This window comes from Zonotrichia albicollis, chromosome 2 (genome assembly GCF_047830755.1).
Source record: "Zonotrichia albicollis isolate bZonAlb1 chromosome 2, bZonAlb1.hap1, whole genome shotgun sequence".
In the NCBI taxonomy this organism is placed as follows: Eukaryota; Metazoa; Chordata; class Aves; order Passeriformes; family Passerellidae; genus Zonotrichia; species Zonotrichia albicollis.
Window position 1 is genome coordinate 68,949,609 of NC_133820.1, and position 22,294 is coordinate 68,971,902.

General features: G+C 39.6%; 1 protein-coding gene across 4 annotated transcripts; it reads right to left on the reverse strand.

Moving 5' to 3' along the window:
- Positions 1 to 13,071: 13,071 nt before the first annotated feature.
- On the reverse strand, positions 13,072 to 22,130 carry LACC1 (laccase domain containing 1). Of its 4 annotated transcripts, none has more exons than XM_014267237.3 (6): positions 21,813 to 22,130; positions 17,083 to 17,678; positions 16,357 to 16,538; positions 15,711 to 15,876; positions 14,901 to 15,126; positions 13,072 to 14,451 (listed from the first exon to the last, which is right to left on the reverse strand). In XM_014267237.3, the coding sequence occupies exons 2-6, from the start codon at positions 17,648 to 17,650 to the stop codon at positions 14,277 to 14,279; spliced, it is 1,317 nt and encodes a 438-aa protein (XP_014122712.2). In that variant the 5' UTR covers positions 17,651 to 17,678; positions 21,813 to 22,130; the 3' UTR covers positions 13,072 to 14,276. The 4 variants fall into 4 exon arrangements, with proteins under 4 accessions (XP_014122712.2, XP_005487373.2, XP_026649468.2 ...); XM_005487316.4 differs by lacking the exon at positions 21,813 to 22,130 and adding an exon at positions 20,959 to 21,751; XM_026793667.2 differs by lacking the exons at positions 17,083 to 17,678; positions 21,813 to 22,130 and adding an exon at positions 20,959 to 21,743.
- Between the last annotated feature and the right edge of the window lie 164 nt (positions 22,131 to 22,294).

Here is a 22,294-nt window from a genome sequence, read left to right on the forward strand (position 1 = left end):
ACGCATGCCTGGCTTTCCATAACAGAGCAGAGCTGTGTGCAAGTGCCAGGCGCCCGCACAAAGCTGGAGCGCTGCCTGCAGAGGAAATGTCAATACAGGAACACCAGGCTATTTACAAAACCCCTCTTTATCGTGTGACAGAGATGCATGTATCTCCAAAACAGTCATACCTGCTGTTTTGATTTTACCCACATGAAGCATATGAAGACTCTTGTTTCTCCTGATGAAGAGGACTTTTTTTATTTCAGTACAAAAGAGAGGAAAACATGCTCAGAAATAGGATGGCATAACTGCAAACCACACCAAGTATTCTGGGGACTCGTATGAGGATATGAAAAGCAAAGCCAATTCATTTTTTTTGCAGCTGATCTGCCTTCAAAGCAAGTGCTCCTTTAGTTGTGCTCCTTTGAAATTTGTCTGCCTCAGGACCAAGGAACTTAGCTTTGTTCTTATTAGTACCACATAAAGTTTTCTTCTTCAGTGTGAAGTCAATACAGAGAAGAGGCCAAATTCTCCCTGATTTTAGCAGGCTGCCCAAGACATGGGTGCACTGTATGTTGTGTATGCATGCCAGTATTTCCTGCGCTCTGGAACATCCCAACCCACATATCCAGGGCAAATGCACACCAGGGAGCCCTGCTGGCAGCTGGGATGGGGGAGCTGGGGCTCAGCACTGGGCAGAAGCAATCCCCAGCTTTTAGATCACAGCTGGCACTGGTCCAGCCAACACAGAGGCTGCCAGGCTGAGCCTGTTTTTGGTGCAGGCTCACCATCTAGGGCGAAAACGTTACAGAGCCCAGCACAGCTTGGTGCCTTGACCTCTCATGGAGCTCTCAGCCCATCCACCAGTGGGAAGTGCATGGCTTGGCATCCACCCACTCTCAAATACTAGTCAAGAATATTCCCATTGCTCCCACCAGATTGTTCCCACGCTTTGGGCAAATTAACGTCTCTTCATCTAGGAGAAAGAGGGTTCACTTATTGGCATAAATATGTTTTTTCACTACCCAGTTGTTATTTACAGACACTACTGTTTCTAAGCACCTTGAAAGTGGTTTTGTCATTGCTTTATTGCTTTTAGTAATATCATTGGACTTATGTGGTGAAAGAGCAGCAAAGACTGCACTCAGGAATCAAGACCTCCTTGTGGAAAACAATGCTGAGATAAATTTGACCACAAAATTCCCATTAATTTCCATATGTCACTGAATTCTCCAGTCATCTTGGAAGAGCCTTTTGCTGGAGAGCAACATCTGTTCTGGCTCAGAAAGATGGTAGCAAACATCACATCTTAATTAAAACTCTGTGTACAGTTTCGGGAGACATATTGGTACCTCCTAGGAAAAAACAAACTTAATGGCTTTGTTCCCATGTGCTGACACAAAATGCCTGTTACTGTCCTTGTTTTGGCAAATGCCAAGTCCCCATTTGTCAGAGTAAGAATGGAGTTTGGAGGAAAGGCAGCAAAAGGACTCTGACTTCTCTTGGCACAGTGTCCCTTGGCTGAGAAAATTGCTTTACTTTTCACAACCACATTGATAAGAAAGCCCCTCTAGAGGAGCTTCCAGAGCTTAGAGTTGTAGGTCACAGGTTTATCATGGGGTTTGCTAGGTACACTCTACTTTTTCTTCCACTGCACTTAAATATATCTCTAAATGTGTTTTTTTCAACCAGCACAATGGAGGGTGATCCTGATGCATTAGCTACTACTTCATCAGTCAGGTTCACAAATGGACTATGATGCAAATATTTCTTATTCTCAGTTTCCCTTTCTTGCAGACGTGCAACAGGACTAGTGTAGCTATATTCTCATTCAATATGAATAAAAGAGCTTCAAAAACCTGTTTTCAGCATTCAACTCTTATTTGGACCCTGCAAGTTTCCAAATAAAATAAAATTTATTATAAAATTTAAAGTAAAAATGAGAACTCTGTTCTAAAGCTTCTTTTGTTTGAATAAGACTGGAATAAAACTAGAAATTCCCCAAAGGATGCACCAGCATACACAAATTGTTAGAACATTTATTTTAGTTGAATTCATTCAATAAAAGGACCATTGCAGACACCTTCAAGATTTATCATGATATAGAAATAAAAAATATTTGGAATATATAAGTGAGAATATGGGTTTCACCAAGCATCTGCTGAAGCCTTCCATGGTTCCCACATCCCATCAAGTTCCTCTGAGGTCAAGCAGCCTGTGAGTTCTGGATGCCGACTGCCCAAACATCTCCACAGAAGATAAAATCTGGTCTTATCCAGATGCCATGTAGGTGCACAAACCTGAGCTAGGTAAACCTTTTGTAGTCAGTGTTGCAACCTGTCAGACATAGATAGCATAGTATGAAAATGAATCACACCCAGCTTTTCTCTCCTGACTATAAAGGAGGTCTTGGCGACTAAATATCAGTATTTCATCTGTCTGAAGTCAAAGAGTGACAGAATGATTTAATGTACTCTGGAGCTCCAAAGCCCTACTCAGAGCAGGGCTGACTTCAAAGCAAGATCTGAAGATGAAGTCCTTGTCTAGCTGAGATTTAAAATTTCCATGGCTGCAGACATCATTGCCTTGCTGAGTAATGACCTCAATGGGAAGGAAAAACCCCAGCTTCCATGCAATCAGAATTTCCCTTGACATAACTACTAACTGCTCCTTTTTCCATCACTATGCAGCATGAGATCCTTTCACTCAGGGTTAGTGTGACTCTGACTTTCTCTGAAATCCTCCATTAAAGAGGGCTATTAGGGTGTGAGCAAATCCCATCCTTGGTTCCCCAGTCACGGGGCAACAATCAGTTATGTATTCTTTCAAAACACAGGAAACCCTAAAATGTTTCAGGTTGAGGAGTGCATGCTGAAATGCTAGGATTTCCCAGAAAAGCTTTTTTGTCCATCAGAATTTGTATCCAGCACTAGTGCTGAAGTGGGAAGATTTATGCTAGGCCACTAATTTATTTTCTATTTTGGGTTCATCCTTCCTTTGATAGCTGATCTGGATTTACACTTCTTGGCATAATCTGATGTTGGTACAAACATGCATTTTGCTTTTGGAGGCATGGCACAAAGGCTGCTCCAGAATCCAGGCTATAACTCTTTCCCTGTAGATCTTTAAATCTATATAAAGCACAGCATAGCTGAGTACAAAGCAGATAGAAAGAGCACATAGGTCACGACTGCATGACTGTGACTGTGCAATGAATCCTGTGAGTGTACTTTGATTGAATGTTGCAGTCTGTTTTGATTAGTTACATTTCTTTTTTTTTCTTTAGCAATGACCTGCCTGTTGTTTCAAAGAAAATTAATAAACAAATCACACCAATCCAAAATCTATCCTAATCTATTTCTGTTTCTGTTAAGCAACTTAGTGCGATAATACAGTAAGTCAGCCCTACATCTTAAATATAAAAAAGCTGATATTCACCAATTTTTGTTTTGTTATGGATGGTGTTGACATAAATGCTGACCACAATTAAGAGCTTATTCTGAATCTGCTATGCTTTTGCTGAAAGCAAATGAATGACTGCATAGCCTCACTTTCAGGAATGTCTCAAATTGCAAAAATAAAAAAATCAGAAGCTTAGTGATTTGTGTACTTGGGAAAGCCTAGGCAGACCATTTAATAGATCTTTATTTTACAAAGAAAATAGGAGCTGCATAAATATGTAAATGAGCCATCCAAGAATGAGCAAGCAGGAGAAATATTATTGCTATTTGACTTGCTGGCATGATATATATATATTAACAAAAACATGCTCAGAGTCATACATGGCTCTTGTGTGCATTTTTAAACACAGATGCATAGCTGAAACTCTGTGCCTAGGCATGCAAATAAGTGATAAAAATATGGATGGGGCCATATGCATTCAAATGAGTTGGCACCTCTATTCAAACAGCAGAGAAATCTGTATGTGTCATGATTTCCTCTAATTCCAAGAATCTTTATTCCTGGACTTGTCTGCATGTTCTCAAGCACAAAACAGTCTCTTCTGAGATACTGGAGACCTTCAACTTCATTGCTATGTTTCACATTTTCTGCCAATAATTCTGTGATCACAGTAAAAATATTTTCCATGTAAGACTTACATATATTGATCCTACCACCATATTCTTTTGCAGAAATACTCATGCTTGTTTTCATTCAGGAGTAATTTCTTTATTAATCATTATGGAGTAGAGTTTGGCCTCTTTTAAGGTGTCCCCCTACAGACTGATGAAACCATAGGTTTTCCATGTGCAGCTCACAGAGAATTCTTCAAAATCCAGCCCTAGTTCCCAGTGTGGTACGCTTGAACAGTTCTGTCATCATCACCACTGGAAAATAGTATCATCTCAGTTTATATCCAATATGATGAAAAAAATTAAAAGTTAATACTAGATAGTGGACAACGAAGACTGCAATGCACACCATTAAACAAATAACAAGAGAGAGGCCATGGCAGATTGGCTTTTGGCTAAGAAAAGCTGTTTTTGGCTACTCCATCCTCCTCCTTTTTTTTTATGGGAGATATTGTGCTTTCTATAAACAAAGCAAAATTTCCACTCCAAACTATCTGGGATTGTTCACTTCAGTATTTAAGCACACTCTCTTTGGTAGTGATTTTACAGTTAAAATTCTTGTTTTCACAAGTTTTATTCATTTTTTGCTGGCACTTATTCTCCCATCATGAGGACTTTGAACTTGTGTCCATAAAACACAATTTCAGTTCCCAAGCAGCTATACCTGCGGGAAGGTAATTCACACTCCTCCAGCCAAAGGACTAATCAGATTAATCACAGCTGATCACTAATTTAAAACACAAACCACAACATCCACAAAACATTTGCTCATTATCAATCTTCAGAGCTGAACATTTTAAATCCCCTCTAACTCAAACCACACCTATGAAATCTGCAATCTGCAAACAAAAGTAAAAATGCTACAGCAATTTCAAATCGTTACCTCTGCTCTCTACAAGATAAATAAGAATTAAAATGCTGCTTCCCACAATGAACAAGGCAGGAAGCAGGAAACAATTCACATTTTACTGAGCTGGTTTGTAGAAACTGCATATTCAGAATTTGAGAATTCTACTATCCCTATCCCTTAGAAAAGCATTCACTTTCGCATAGTGGGCCTTCTAACAGCATCCACAGTCAGTCTAAAACTCTGGTAGAGCATCACAGCATCCAAGGTAGACTTTTGAGAGGCATGGGGGTCACAAGCTTTTATAGCACAGCACCAAAACCAACGCTGTCTCTCAAAACTCATGAAAAGGTGCTGTTTTTTCATTGTAGGTGCTGTGCATTTGGGGTGCTCTGCGACAAATGCAAACTACTGCAATTGCCCCCTAAACACATAGTAGGAAAAGCCATGGGATTTCCATTTTTGGCCATCTCCTAGAAATCTCTCCTCCTCCTTCCTCAGATTTGAGACCCTCTGATATGTGTCTCATGGCTCTGAAATTTTGGGATGGTGCTTTCAGGGCCTTGAAGTTTGACACAATACCTCTTGGTGTGTAGATCTGAAACATCTAGACCCTTCAGATCTCTGTGCATTGTCTGCAGAGTTGCTGAATCTGGTAGTGGCATTACCCAGGAAGAATAAAACCACCATAAATACACAGATTACAAGTTTCTCCTTAATGTTTTCTTGTCAGAAGTGTGGAATACGTATTAAACTGACCACTCAAAATCTTGAATCTACTACTACCAATTTGGTTGAGGTAAGACAGGATCACGAATATCAGAAATGTCTATTGCTTCAAAATCAGTCTAGTGCTATTGTCTACTGCTCAAGATGCTTGGTAACTTCACACTGCACAAACTGGAGAAAAATATACAGTGGATAGGGTACAAAAAAATCTACCTTGCCCATTCCTGTGTTTCTATCAGAACCCCTAGATATCTGGGTTATTTCTCTTCATTTTTCTCAGCACTGAAGCCTTTTCTGGAGTCTCAGGTGGCAGACATGTAAGTAAGAAGTAGTTTCACAATATTTATCCCCCTTGTCCTCTCTACCCTTCTAGGACTGATCAGGAGGTTGATCTGCCTTGTCCATTGTGAAATAACTTCTGCCACAGTAATTGGTACAGCTGAGATTAGAAATGTTAGCAATTATTCACATAGGAGAGAACTTGCCCCCTATACTCAAGATGTTCAGATGGGGCCTCATAGCAGCAGGGTGCCTGGACTTCTAAGCAATAAGTTTGGGATTTGTTCCATAACAAACAAGAAAAGATTCTTCAAAATTTAGACTCTCATCTCTTGAGCCAAACATACATTATGCCATTTATTCTTACAGCTCACTTCAGAGAAATATTATGATGGAAAATCTTCCAAGTCTGCTGAATTGGGCTGTTAGCCAAGCTGAGTGAAATTTCAAAAAGCAGCTTCTCTTCCACATTTTCAGTCCAGAAATACTGCTGCAGTGGGCAAGGGCAGATTTGCCCTTCATTGTGATTATTCTGGCTCCAGCAAGGTCCCAGAGTCCTGCATGCAGGTATCATTACAGTTATCATTATTATACATTATCGGCCTCCCACAATTAACTGTGGTCCTCTCCCTGCCTTCATGGATTGGAAGCTTGTGAGTGCATGGTATGCCTGTAGTAGGGTTTGAATCAGGGATGAAGAAAAAGGAGAACTGAGATAAGTCCACAAGAATTCAATACTCCAACCCTTCCAGGTTCTGGGGAAGAATCATGACCACACAAAGAAGACTCGATAGCTTTAGCAACTGTGGCAAAGAGCTGCACACAGGAAGATTGCTTGGCAGAACCACTCTCTGCTCGGACAATAAGGCAGGGGCCACGTTTCTACATCAATAAATTCTTCTTGCACTAAAACTTTAATAGGCAGGAGTAGAAATGTCTTCATCATCATGATGCTGTCTTTTTCTTCTTCTTGTATCCAAGAGCGTCTCACATGGGTATCTGTTTCAGGCTAGCTGCATCCTAAATGAGATTTTTGTTCCCTGCTTCTGTTTGTGTATAACAGCCTCCAAGACTGCTGCAGAGCCAAGGAATGACTGGCTGCTTTTTCAGTCTCAGATATTGGCTCCATAGAAAGTGGTTCATCATTAGCCTGTGCACTCTTTAACTCACTTGCTAAAAGGAATGCTGCTGTATGCCTCTTTTCTCCCATAATTTATTGTAGTGGGCAAACAACCTCATTCTTTCCCTCTAGCCTCTGCCCAGTTTGCTAGGGATAAATGAGTACACACAAAGGCATCCAGTCCTGATGCGAATATAATTCAAGGAATGAATTTTCAGCATCACACATATGGGTATTTTTTCTTCCTGCAATAACTGTGAAATTATTTCCATATTGTTTTAGTTTCCTAGTATCAGCTTTCCAACCTCAGATACTTTAAAAAGTTTTTGCTTAGGTTATAAATGCTCTCCTACCATAAATTCTGTGTTATCCTCAAAAATAACAACTATTTTCACTTTCTGGGTTGAGCCTTCTTCATGAAGATTGTTTCTAGGAAAAATGTGATGAATCATGAGTTATAGCTGGGAAGCCTAAAATAAATCCTAATTGAAGTGCAAGAGGTTATGACTCTTTTGGAAAATAGGGAAAAGAGGGAAGCAAAGGTCATTCAATTAAGCTGTTTCAAGCTTTTTTTTTTGTATCAAAAAGTACCACTTTGAAAGTCTACAAGAAAAAACCCCAAGTCTCTGTACAAAGTTCAAATGCCACTCTCCTAAAAGAGCATGTAAGTGAAAGCTGATTAACATCTAATGGACATTAATAAGGCAGAATCTGGAGAACTAAGAGCTGAAGGGTCATCTTAGGAAAGATTAATGGAGCTAAATGTTGTATGTAAAACAGCTAAACATTTATTGAAGGGAATGTAACAATGTACAATCTATGAAGAAAATATTTATTGAAGAAATAAGAGGACTGGTTCATGCAGATAAATATACATAAATAGTAAGTTGAGCTCTGTGGAAGACAGGCTCTTTTCAGCATAAATTGAGATTTTAATATTTGTTTTAATTTGCAGTGGTACTTCAGTTTTAAAGTTTATTTCAGATTACTCCTAATATTCAAAACAGGAAATAAGTGCCGCTTCAAAAGTTGTATTGAAATCAGTCATCCTGAAGATGTTGAAACTAGCTTTGTCTAAATCTTTACCCTTTCTCCTAAAAGAACATTTTAGTTTCAGCAGTCCAGCTTTCTCATTTTGTGGTGCCTGTATTTTCTAACAGACTTTTATAATAAATAGTAATGTAAACTAATGAAGAGGGGTCAGCTGAAGTTTGCACTTCCTAGCCAATATACACAGAGTCAGACCCTTCTTAAGAAGCCATTATTAAAGGAAATTAGAGAAGTATAATTGTACACAGGATGAGACTCTAAACCCCAAACTATGTCACTCAGATGAACACATCTACTAGATGTAGATGTGTTCATCTGACTGACATAGTTTGACTAAGGAGAGTGTACAATTACCTTTAACTTTCCCGGTCTCATTAAAAGCAAAAGATTGCTACTCACCTAGCCCCTAAAATGTTAAGTGAATGCAGGGTTGCTCAGGAGATTTTTCTCAAAATATCTTACCATCATGGCATCATATTTTTGTCCCAATGTCATTTATGTCAGCAACATATACTTTAAACAAAAGCTACAACACACAAACATCAGTATCAACTCTGCATCTGTGCTTCTGCCATGGCTAGCACGGAGTTACATGAGCCAAGATGTGTCAGTGCTGAGGGAACCCAGGGATCCAAGTTTCAGGGTAATTGAGGGGACTGAGGAAGATCTAGGTATCAAATACAGCAATAAACATCCACAAACCTAAAGGATCTTGTCAATGAAGTTTCTTGATTGACCCACCTTTCATGTCCTGCAGCTTTTTATGGGGATGGTATAAAGAAGAAAGCAGAGAGTCAAAATAAAATCATCTGCATGACCCAGTTTTCTTTAATGATAGCTTTATGAAGCATTTACTAAAAGCACATATTAAAACCAACTGAAAGTGTTTGAGTCATCTGTCAAAATTTTGTTTTTACAGCTGAGTTTTTTGTGATTCATTCTTGTGCAGGAAAATCAAGCTCACATATTTCTAAGAAAGATAACCAAAGCAGAACAGAAATGTTTGCCTTTAGCTGCAACATATGCTTCAATATTGCTTTAGGATAGAGCTCAGTGCCTCAAAGAGAAATACTAAGGTATTTATTTCATACAGCTGTTGTTGGAAAAATCACTTTCAATTGAAACATCTAACCAGAACTATGATTCACTGCTTAAAAATATTGCAAAAAATTATACATCTCGAAATATAAACATTGTTTTCAGGCTCCCTTATAAAACGCATGTTCAATTTTTTGGTAGGCTCACCCCTCATTTTTATGCTGCAGCCTATTTATTTCAGATGTTTAGGCCTTTGCTACATATAGAACGGGAAAGATCAAAACAAACACAATAGTTAGTAGTTCTGAATTACATTTGCACAAGAAGATAAAAAATTAACCCTTAGATAAAATTAACTGTGAAAAGAACTCTCTTAGTCTAGTCACATATTGATTTTTGTCTCAGATCTCTTTTCAGTTGCAGGAATCAAATAGAAATCCATGCCATGTCCTTGCTTCCATGACTGTCAGAATTCAGGTTTCCCTGGAGACATGATGCTGCATTTGTAGACGGATAAGAGAGAAAATTCAGTCCTGCTGACCTTTGGAGACCATGCTCCCAAAATTCTTCTGTGGGTCTCCTCTCAGCCCTGAGAGCTTGCAGACAAAGACAGCCAAGTATTTGTAAATTAAACACTTACTAATGAAAGATCAGAGGGATCACTTTAAAAAGCTAGCTTCCTATTTCTCTGCATGCCTTTGGGAAATACATAATCATGCTTTTTAGCAGCACAGCCACAGGCACTATATATTTAAAGCAAGTACAACAGCAAAATCTCTGTCTTTTAAAAAGGTGTTACACTGAATAATGATTAGTAGCATCCTGGATAAAAGAATATACTCAACCAGGACAGTTTTTAAATCCACATACATATCTATCCAAGTCATTCATCTATAAGCACTGGATCATAACTGCTGGAAATGGAAAGTAGAACAAGCCAGCCTCACAGGCAGAGCTTGTTGTCAGTCTTTGGAGGTATGTAAATCCCTCAGCAGGTCAATACACTATTTCCTCTGTCACATATAGGATTTACTACTCCTGTCAGTGCACTGTCCTGTTAATATTGTTGCACAAGAGGCTGGAGTTCAGAAAGGACTCCAGTACTCAGAGAACAAAAGCTTCACACACATGACATGGATGCGAGTGCACACGCGCAGCCCCTCTGGGCCTCAGCACAAAAGAGTGCAGCTCATCTCCCTCTTTGCATTGCCCAGCAGCAAATTGAACATGGAGTGGAAATGAGGACAGCAGTGAAGGAATCTAGGAATATTGCCTTCTTTGCCATGTAAGCTGAAAAGCGGTAGCTCTTTTGGAAACCTGTAAAATGGGAATGGTTCGGAGGATAATGATAAAGACCCTGTGCTGAGAACAAGAAGTTTCACACTGCTGCTAAAAGAAAAAAAAAAAAAAAAAAGCACAAGCATACAAAAGAAAGCAGCACTGGTGCTGTTCTGAGCAGAATGGCATCTGTGTCTTCCAACCCCTTGTGATCAGATTCACAGTCCTCACAGGGTGATTGTGAGTGGTGCTGGACAGAAATAGAGCGATGCACAAGAGATAAGCATGAGGAAAACAACACAAGCAAAGACGACCATTTTGCAAGTCCATGATACTTCTGGAGAAAGGAGATGCTTTCCTGTAATTGAATGCTTGTAATTTGGGAGGGATACATGCTTTCTGTGAGTCAAGATGTGCCCATATGATGTGCTGAACGTCCAGGGCCATGGCTTCTGAATTTGTAGCTAATCACAAAAGCAACTGTCAAATGCAAAACTGCCTTCCCCCATCCTGTCTCAAGTTGTTAGCAGAGAGACACCAGCAGTCAATAAAGGAACTGACCTCTACAAATGCATTAAAAGCATTTTTCATCTAATTGCCTTAATAGTTTTTACCTTTGCTATACCTTAATAGTTTATACCTTTGCTATATACATTTATGGCAATAAATGACATGGTTTGGATAAACATTTCACTAATTATCTCAGGCTTTGATCTATTCCTCTGAAGCTGCACGCTGCTTCCCCAGGCAGACAGCTTTGCTAGAGCTGCCCTCTTCTACTGGAGTAGTGAATAAAGCCTTTCTCAGACATGTTTCAGTACACTTCATTCAAGTATATAATGTTAATAAACAGGCCCATACTGAGAATCTACAATAGTAACAAATGTTAATTGCACAGTAACAACTAGCAAAACCAATATTGTGATCATGAATGTGTGTTCTCATCAGGGCACACCATTATCATAAATAATAATGTAATTTAATAACAATAATAGGGCAAATGCAGCTTATAAATTCAATGGATATTAGGTTAATAAATGGGATCTGATAATTAGTTAGGTACAGCTGAACAATTTATGAAGCATTTTAAGAGCTTCTCTAGAGGTGGTGAATCAGGGGTGATGTGTTTGCCTCCTTCAGTGAGCAGCAAGAATGAAAAGTAAATAAACAGAGATGTGAAACAGCCTAGTCTCCTTCTTGTCATGCCTCTCCTCCAAACTATTGTTTTTAATACCAGGATTACAGTGCCTTTGTAGCAGGGACTTTTGAAAGAAGTAATGATTCAGAGCCTAGCCTGATTTGAGACTGAACCTTACAATATTTTCTTATCGGTCGTGGAGTTTTCAACCTCAGTCATCCATGTGCAAAAGACTGTTTCCTGTCTTGAAAGGTTTAGAGTCTAGGTAATTAATATAAAAGAAAAAAAATTAGAGAACAATTGTGGTAATGATTTGTCTTCCAAAAGGCGAAGACTTTGGTGTTCCTGGTCATTCTAATATTTTCTCCAGCTTTCACACCCTTACCATGATGTGTAAATGGTATTTTTCTAAACAAAAAATCTCTATTGTAATCCTTGAGCAGGTAAAAATAAGACAGGGCTTACTCTCAGTATCATGTTAATGTGATCCAATATACTGTTGAGCATTTGAACTGTGGTGAGTAGCATGACTGTGAGGTCTTTGTACTTACTGCAAGAATAAATGTATTAGTTTTAATCCATCTTTGAGGTGAGATGGGATAACAGCAGGCACATGGGCCCCTGTGATGGTTCAGCTGTCAAGTACCATGCAGAACCAAGTAGCTGTTTTTGATGGCATACCCTTGATACACAAGGAAAAAGGGCTAGGTGAAGGGCACTCAGCTTTGGCTGAGCTTTAAATGCAGGGACTGAAAGCCATGTAGTGCTACTGCCCCTATAGCTTCAAGAAGGATTCTTACCTGACTGCTATGTCAGTCAGTATCCATAAAGTGGAACAGAAATCAGGGCAAAGGCACAGAACTAAAAGGGAAAGGTAGGCTGTTGGGTCGGTGTTTTTAACTAGTGTAGCAAGATATGCCTGTGAGTCTCCATATAATTATACTGTCCTATATTTAGAACAAGTCAATAATACACGTAATGCATACCATACACACCATTAGCTGGCATGCAGCAATGTGCTTGGCAACTCTAAACTGAGTAGTGTAAGTGTTGTCCCTGCTGGATCCTGAGACTCTGGTTTGAAGCCAGCTGAATGGTGAAAGCAATGGAGGAGTTTTAAAAAGGTAACTGAAGATTGTCAATGACTGCAGGGCTACAACAGCAGAAGAATAATATTTCTGAAGAAGTAAGATAGTTGGCAGAAGCATATTTTTTTCGTAGATAGTTACAGCCAGGGAACATACTCAGAGCCAGACTCTTCTCAGACATACCATTTACAAGTAAAAGGAAGTTTTTTTAAAAAATGTCTGTTCTTCCAGAAAACAAAGGTCTAATTTGGTCAGCTCGGAATCAAAATGAAAACAGACTGTTCCTCAAGCACAGATATTAGAATAACTTGGCAGATGACTGCAGAGGCAAAAGTAGCAGCGTGTGCTGTGCGGTGCTTTGCAAACCGCATGGTTTGGACCTCCATCCATCCATCCATCCATCCATCCATCCATCCATCCATCCATCCATCCGTCCGTCCGTCCGTCCGTCCGTCCGTCCGTCCGTCCGTCCGTTCATCCATCCATCCGTCCATCCATCTATCCATCCATCCGTGCCTCCAGGATGGAAGAGCAGCGCGAGCGAGCACTGACCTCTAGTGGGCAGAGCAGTCAGAGCGGGGAAGGCTCGCAGAACCCAAAATAGAAAGCACGTCATGAGCGCCGCTGGCCCAAGGCTTGAGCTTGGCAGCTCTGCAAGCCGCAATCAGCACGGCTTCACTGTTAGCAATCCCTCACTGCCTGCGTGTCAGAAAACATCATGTCTATTGTAAAATCTAGAGGCATTATTTTTACTGGCTAAAAGAAAACAGTGCACACTTACAATTTGCTTAGTAAGACATGTAAGACCAACTACTGGTCAGTAAAATTAACTCAGGATAAATTCATGTAACTTTTTATATATTTATTGAACAATCTGGCATTGTTGAGAGTGTGTCAATGACAGTATCAAAGTACCACTCTTTAAAGAAAAAAATACTAAGAAGACATGAATATATACATCATAAATTAAGGGGTTTAGTCCTACTTTTCCTACAACCAAAAATTACAGAAGGGTGAGAGTTCATATACTTTCAATATCTGCTCCAAAGGAGCCTTCTTGCTTCTCACTGTCAAGTTATTTTCCATAGGAAAATTCCTGTAAGTATTTTGGAGTTCTTTAAACTAATCCAAAGGAGAAAATTAATCCCATGCACAAAATTTTTAAGGCTTCAGCTGAAACTATTCAAGTTGAGTGTCTCAAACAGCTAACATGCAACACTGGCTTCCCTTTCTGTATTAGCAATGTCATATGTAGCATCATTCAGCAGTCTCAACCAGAAGCTAATGAAGACTGGTGGTTTTTGGGTTTCCATCACCTTAAGATAGTGAGGTTTCTGAAAACATTTGGTCAAGGATGATCCATAAACTTGGAGCATGCGTATGGGTCTTGCAGAAGGATTTTGGCACTGGTATGGGTTGTCCTTGTTTCCTTTGCACCCTGTCTCACACAAGAACTGTTGTCCCCACACCAAAGGTACTTATTCTTGCCTCAGAAGGGCAAGGGAAGGAACAAGCAGGAGAATCTCAAGACCCATGGATTCCCTACTACAAGTCTGTGAAAGAATGGAGGAAAAACTTCTGTGAGGAGAGCAGGTTGCCAGACAATGCAGCAAACTTATTATTTAAATGCTGTTCTAGAGTAAGAGATACTGTCTCAGTCTTTGATTGATATGAAGCCAATCTGTGTCCCAAAGTTAGTGCCATCACGAAAGTGAGAATAAAATTTATCAGGGTGGCATGCAGTACAGAAAGTGATGTTTTGGTTCTGGTCTGTGATAGAGTCATCTTGGATGTTCTCAGGAAGAATCCCACCTCTCTCAAGAAGAATCCTGAAAAAAAAAGAGAAGCAGAAAATATTACAGTTTGTACAGCCTCACATTCCATAAGGCACTATCATTAAGGCAGAACCTCAAACACCAACTGAACAAACTGTGCCAATATTGTGATTGGGGCTTTCATTTGCTTTTTTTTTTGTTTCTTTCTTCAGTATTAGACTAAAATAATTACTTTCCTGCAACCCGTAAAGTCACATTAAATTTGAACTTTTGTCTGTAATCCATAGATTAACAATATGTAATGGTATAACAATAAAATAATCACTGAAATCCAGCAAAAGTGAGCAAATACCATTCATTCAAAAGTATCCTTTCTTGATCTGGAAAGAACTAGAGAGTACTTTGTTGAGAATCTTCACCATATTGGTGCTGAATAATCCAGTATCAAAATAATTATTTGTAATAAATGTGGAATTAATCTTTTGTTCCCTCAGGAGGCTTACCTTGTTGCTCTTCTGATATCAATATAAGGATTTGCAGAGTGAAATAGTCTCACACACTTTGGATCAATTCTGTGAAATTCTTTTGCTGATTCATGAGGGAGTCTATAGCAGCAAGGTCCCACAGATGGGCCCAGCACCACAAGGATATCTTTCATGTTACAGCCATATTCGGATACCATAGCATTCACTGTGGCCATAGACACTCCTAACAATGTGCCCTTCCATCCTGTGAGAGATGAGAAGTCGAAAAAAATTGGTATAAATTTTCTTTTTAATTTTCTAGCAGCTACAAATAAATGCAATTATTAAAGGTATAAATTAGGAGATGCATTTACACCTAAAATTAAATAATTATATCTAATAATAAATTAGCTTAGAAAGCCTCCCCCTTTCCCCCCAGATTTCACATTAACAGCAATCAGTTTTCAAATATAATTTTGCGGAGATGGAAACTAGAGACAGGTGTTTAGATTAGAATTCCAGAGTTCTTTTTCCCCAGGTGTCCTGGTTTGGGCAATTAGAGCATACCTCACAGCTCCTCTGTGCTTGAAACATTTAAGTGGGGATACAACTGAAATATGTCAGAAATATATTTTTATAATATATTTTATTATGTTTTAATATTGTTTTTAGGGGGAACAAAACCCCAAACAACAGGCTCAAGCTAGAGATATTTTTTGGAATAGACAGAAGCTAAGTTTGCCCTTGGTCATTGTTTGGAACAGATAGAAGAAAGCCCAACTTTGGGTTCTTGTATCTCATTTTGAGTCCCAGGAAATCTCTGCATTGTACAGGGAGTGTGATTCCTACCAGAATGAGCAGCACCACAGGCTCTTCTGACAGGATCAGCAAAGAGCACGGGTATGCAGTCAGCACCTGGAGCTGCCAGCGTGACACCCTTTTGATCTGTGACTATTCCATCATAGTCGTCAGGCTCTGTCTTTCCCATAATACACACAGCATTAGCATGATCTACCTGTCAAAACAAAACCAGAATGTGGACAGTGATATGGCTGCAAAACAACCCAGCTCTAACTAATACAAGGTTTTTTCTTTGGCATGAAACACTCTTATGCACTAACTGATTACGCATGGAAATCAGGTCTCCCTTGTTCAAGTGCCATGAAGATGTATCAGTAGAAAGCCACTATAAAAGCAATGGTGTATTTTTCTTTTAGGAGAAGGTGCTCTGATCATTTATTTGATTATTCTGCTTTATGGTAAATTAAATATTGGAACAGACTTGGAAGGATCAGTGCTGCTTCTCCATATTGTGACAAATGGCTGATAGTCTGGATGGCTATTCCCCCAGATAAGCTGCCAGCATAAATGTTTTAATTGTCCTGCTTATCACAGGTTCTTGCTGACAAAGATAAGAATAATGCCTACAATTTAGCCAGTGGTACATGAAGGAATATCTGAGCCATTTACTTGAATCCATTGTTTTATAAGATACCTTGACTCTGTGAAAAGCCTCAGGGTTAAATCCTGCAGCATTAGCAAGCCGGCGGAGATTTTCTTTTACAACAACTTGTGGGTCCCTGCGCTTGGAGCTGCTGAAGAGATTGCAGGAGCTCAGAGTTGGTATGTAGGAGATCCCACCTGTCCTTGTGGTGAACCCATGTAAGAAAATATCATCTGCCAAGGCAAGAAAACACAACGAACAATTGCTTTCAAAACAAGATCAAACCAGCTATTACACGGGTTTATACTGAAGTGACCTGGAATCAGCCAATCAAGTAAAACTATTGCTTTACCTTAGATTTAGCTGTGATATTTAAATTTAAAATCTAATTTCCTTCTTGCTCACAATCATGCCATAGCAGGGACACTAAGACATCAGGATTGTCTCAGGCTGCAGACCAGCAGAAATTCTTAAATTATGATGGTAACTCTTGAAGTGTGCAATTCCCACACAGACAGGAGGAGATTTTATGATCTGCCCTCCCTAAACCCAGGACTGTATTTTCTCAGATCATGTTCAGGCCTTGAAAAGTCTTGCCAGGCTTTTGCTGTATTTTTATTGACACTTCTTCTTTTTATACACTATTATACACTATTACAACATCATAAAGAGTTATTTGATGCCTGAAGGCATTTCCAAATCTTAGTCATTTTGCAATTCCCTGGAAGAAGTATGCTTGGTAAGTCTCTATAAAAACTGTTAGCTGGAGCTCTCTACCTGGGATCAGGGAAGATCTGAGGATGGTGAGCTCCCCTTTCAGGCTTGGCAGGCTTTCCAAGTACATCTGAATCTCACTTTGGATGAGTGCCATGTCCTGTGAAGGAAGCATTTGCCCTTCATGATGATGTTCTGATATCTGCAGGCTTTTACTGTCAGGTGCCACCTGTAAATCCTCAAACTCGAACTGGTAGACTGCTGTAAAGAGATGGTCTATATATACTTTCATTAAGTCTTTTCTTAAGGTAGGGACAATAACTTTAATAATGCTCAGGTCTTTTTCATCCAGTCTCTGTTTGACAGTGTACAAAGCAGCAGCTGTAGTCTGAGCACATACCACCTCCAGTCTTCTCTTCAGACTCTGAAAACCTCTCAGAGCTGGAAGCAAGGACTCTTGTTCACCTTTCCTTTCACTCCCCTGCCTCTGGCAACATATGACATAAACAAACGGAGCATGGCTGGAAGAGCATTTCTCAATAGCTTCCAGAGTGCTGTGTAGTAATCCTTGGATGTTGCTCTGCAAGTTGGCTGTGAGGCCAAACAGATCTATCAGTACTGCTTCCACCATATTCCAGGATATTTAAAGGTTTCTCCAGCTGCCAAGCAGTAACAAATCATGAAAAACAAACAAAAAGTGAAGAACAGCACTGTTAGTCTGAACACAGAATCATGTCACGGCATTTAATTCAGCGATAATGAGTAGAGAAGGTATATAGCAGTTAATTACTGACTTGGGCTTTCCCATGTGCATCAAAAGAAATTCCCAATTCCAACAAAAGAAATGGGAATAATTATGTATTGATTTAAGCATTTAGGTATTTCCCTACCACTCCACCTACTTCAGGTCTTTCCCAGGTCAGGGATGATGAAAGGTTGGTACATAAGATTAGATTTATTGAATCAATTAACCCTCATTAGCCTAATGGATCTTCAGGACATTCATGGGCTGTCCTCCAGCTTCCATGATTCATGGGCTGTCCTCCAGCTTCCATGATGCAAGCAAATACAAAGGTTCCTGGGAGTGGAAGAGTTTCTGTAAAAATTTCTTTGGAGGTGTTTAACATACTTATATCTACGGTGGAGCTCATGTCTGCGACCCCTCCTGGCAGTAGGGCGCTGAGCTGTGAGGGCAATGACATTTTTCCCCACAGGCCTCTACAAGACCTTTTGTACTTCTCCCTTCTGCATTTCCAAAAGTATTGACTTGCTAATTTCTGACTTTTGTGTGAAGGAACATGTGACCAGGATAGTTCTTCTTTTCAGCATGCACAAGAACTCAGTAGTGGTTATTGAAACTTCACCTAGTAATGGAAGAAGTACTTAGAACTAAATTAAAGCAAGAGAATATGGTACACAACTTCTTACCTCGGCTTTTTCACTCTGCTAGCTGCACTCTGCAGCTGAAATCAAGATGTGTTAAGCTTATCCAATACCACCCTGTCATTCGCATTTTGTTTTGTGGTCCATGGTGTAATTCCAGTTTTGGTGGTTAGTTTTTTTCCTTTTCTGAACTTTGTTGATCCAAGCCCAGCTAGGCCTACCTTTGGAAACATGTCCATCCATCTTTTCTTCTCTCTGTTGCTATTTACATATTCTCTCAGAAGCATCTTTCTTTCTCTCTCTGATAATCTTTCTGTTTCCAGTGCAGGCATGCAGAGGTTTGGAACAAAAGGCTAGATCCCTCTGCTTTGGGAACCTCAAAGACCCCTACTTAGATTTCATTACTACGCACCATGCTTGATCTATGAGAAATATATGCACCTTTACCAACAGTTTTAAGACCCCATAATAATTCAGAGTATTTTTTAACACCATCTTTTTTTTTTTTTTTTTGCACAGCAACAAATTGTGCATGACTGTTTACTTCTGGGATAATTCATATCTTTGCAAGAACAAAGTACTTGGGAATCTTTTTAAGTCTTTGAAATCAGTGCTCTGCTACCAGAGCTAACCACACTAAATAATGCCTGGCACAATTTTCCTGCCCCAAGACCTTGTTCTCCTGTAACCACATTAACGTTCTGGCTTCACATCATGTCATTATCCTACAAAAATACTACTTCCATGTGTACTTGAGGCCTATCATTATGGTACTTGGCATTTTATGTTTGTCTCTGGACTCCCAAATTTTCTCCACTGAAATGAGAGGTCAAAGACCTTTGTGGTTTTAAAAGATGGCTTATTTAGAGAAGGTTTTACAGAAAACATTCTGTATTTTCTTCATTGTTCTTTCCCCCAGACTGGAAGAAAAATAATCCTGACTGAAAATGATGTTTTCCTTTCTGCGAATTGAACACTTACAAAGATTAATTGGTGACTATCAAAACAGGTGAGCTGAAAATATCAAAATGTGACACCAAATAAAAGCAACTGCCAAGGAATTTATGACTCCTGATTTTGCTGAGAGTATTATTTACACACAGCTGATAATGGATTTTAGAGCAAAGAGCTTGCTAAGAAAACAGTGCTGAAACAGATTCGTGCCAAAGACCATGACTTGGGAAATCAGAGTATTTCCTTCTTTACCCTGACATTCTCTCTGTGGGAGGCCTGTCTGAGTGTGACACCATCCCAGCCGCAGTACAGCAAAGAGTCCCAGGAAAGACAGCACAACAGAGGGGTGCACAACAGTGCAAAATGAGGTAATTGCTCCACTTCAGATATGTCAGTGGTGGAAGGTAAATAGAGCTCATTGCTGTTCTTCTACTTGCCCAGAAAAATACCACCAAAGAAAAGGTGGAAGGAAAGTGTTTGATTGCATATATTGTTATTAAGTTGTGTATGCATTGCAAAGACTCCTTAGGGGCAATTATTGGGATGTACACATAGGAACAATGGGGCTGATTCATCCTCATATCCTTCCAGCTTTGCATCACAGAATCCTAGGGAGGACAGTGGTGTCAGAATAGACTTGCTTACAATCATAGCAAAACTGATTCTTTTCTAAGTCACTCTAAAAAACCACCCTTCTCAAAATACATGCTTGCCAAGCACAGCAATGTTTTAGCTTATGGGAGATGTATTTATGGTTATTCAGGTTTAAATTAACATGATCTACAGTCCCAGTGTTCCATTGAAGCCACATCCAAAATAATATGTGCATTTATTAAGGAGTTGATAGTTTTGGTACGCAATTCACAACAAACACTTGCACAAACTTGAAGCCAAGGCCACCCATTAGCTGTTTTCTCACTTCCTGAAACTGACAGTACAAACGTTTTGAGGTTATGAGAATTTCTTGCACAGATATCAAAAAAGTAGGTCAAAAAAAATGATAAATAACAATGTGAGAGGTGAGGAAGGTAACAAGATGAAAAAAAGCAGAAAAGCAAAATGAATACAAAAAAAGAAAAATGAAGGAAATAAAACCAAGCTGCAGAGAAGAGACAGTCCAGGGTGGAAGAGAGATGCAAAAAAGCAATTTTCAAGAACCCCAGAAATCTAATTCTAAAAGTGCACTGCTGGCCAAGAAAAGATTGCTAACAATTTCCTGCATCTTTGAATCCTGCTGGTCATTTTATATTAGAAGAGAAACTGAGAGAACAGACATAATTTTTTGAAAATTAAAATAGCAGGAGATAATAAATATCTGCCAGAGAGATGCCCTGAGAAAGAAAACAGGTCATTGAAGCAGCCCAAATGAACAGAGATAATAGCACGTGTGTAAAATTTCAACAAGAGCAAACATAAAAAAGAAAATTCAAAAACTAGAGGGGGAAAAGAAATACATTTAAGCTTCTTAATCTGGATTCAAATAAAACATTCTGCTTCTTTTAACCTAGTTTATTTTAGGCAAGGTTGAAGAAGCAGAAATCACTACATACAATGAAAATACTGAAGCACACACAGTTTTCATAAACACAGGAATTTACTTACACAGGTGGACAATCCTATTGCATTCTGAAAGGTACATCTGACAAAATACACAGACATTTCCAGCTTTATATATCACACTTCTTTCAATCTCGGAGCTGATTTGCACAAGCTGGAAATTCCTATGCTACGTAAAGGAACCTGTATTTCTTCTTTTTGACTGGACCGTGCTTTGCTGCTGGCTACACCGGAAAGAACAAACTGTACTGCAAGGCACAGCACGATGAACAAGGGCCCGGGGAGCGCTGAAGGCGGAAGCAGCATTAACCCTGCTGTGATCACACCTCCTTCTGCTGCACCGGCTTTGCACAACCACAAACCAGCTCCCAAACACACCGCGCAGCCAAACAGGACAGCCCCACAAAGAAGGTAAAGGAAAACTTGTGCAGAGCGAAGCAGTTTCCTTTTCTGAGCTGTAGCTGCTCGTTTCACTGAAGAATTTGGCAGCCAGCCACGAAGGAGTGTAATCTGGATCTACACAGAGAGGTTACACAATGCCAGCTTTTGGGGCCATAGGTCCCCAAGGAGGATGGCAATTTCTCCTTGCAGCAGTTGGGAATTTCACACAGCTAAGTGAAGAAGTCTTAATCCTTTGACAGGATAATGCAAAGGTTAAAAGGCTAGCAAGGAAATGAGGGATTGAGATCAGGCTTTGTGCAAGAATCAAAAGATAGTAAATACACTTCCTCAGCTGCGTTAAAATCATAGTCACAACTGTTAAGTACATGACAACGGAAGAAAGGGGCAAGAAAAAAAGGACAGTCATATTTAAGGGACAGAGGAATTAACAAAGTCTGATTTCCCATATAAAATGCTGTCTCCTGTTCCCCCTTTCCCTGCAATCACAGTAAACCTACATTTCTGCCAGGTCCAAACCACACACGGTGAGTGCTCTGCGATTTCCCCTCCTGCTATTCTGTTCAGCATGTGCTGGACAGAGGGATGACAGCTGAATCCTGGTTCTCCTTCCTGAACGGGACTGATGACGCAATCTTGTCCCTCCTTACCCAGACATCTCTTTTCCTGAAGTTTGCAAAAGTCGGTCATCTCTGAGGCTTTCCACCCCACTGCCAAATGTGACTGAGCGAGGTCATTAAAAATTAACAGAGGAGCTGCTTGGTGGAGAGAAACCAATACAATAATTTTCTTTCCTTCAGCCAGACTAAGGAAGTAAAAGTAATTACTGGTGTTATTTTTGGTGCAGAATGCTGAAAAGGAAAAGGACAGAAAATATTCAGGGTACAAAACAATATTGAAAAATGACAAATGAATGAAATATTATATTTAGCTTATGGCATTTTAGAAAAGGGATTAAATAAATAGGTCATATGCAGAGATG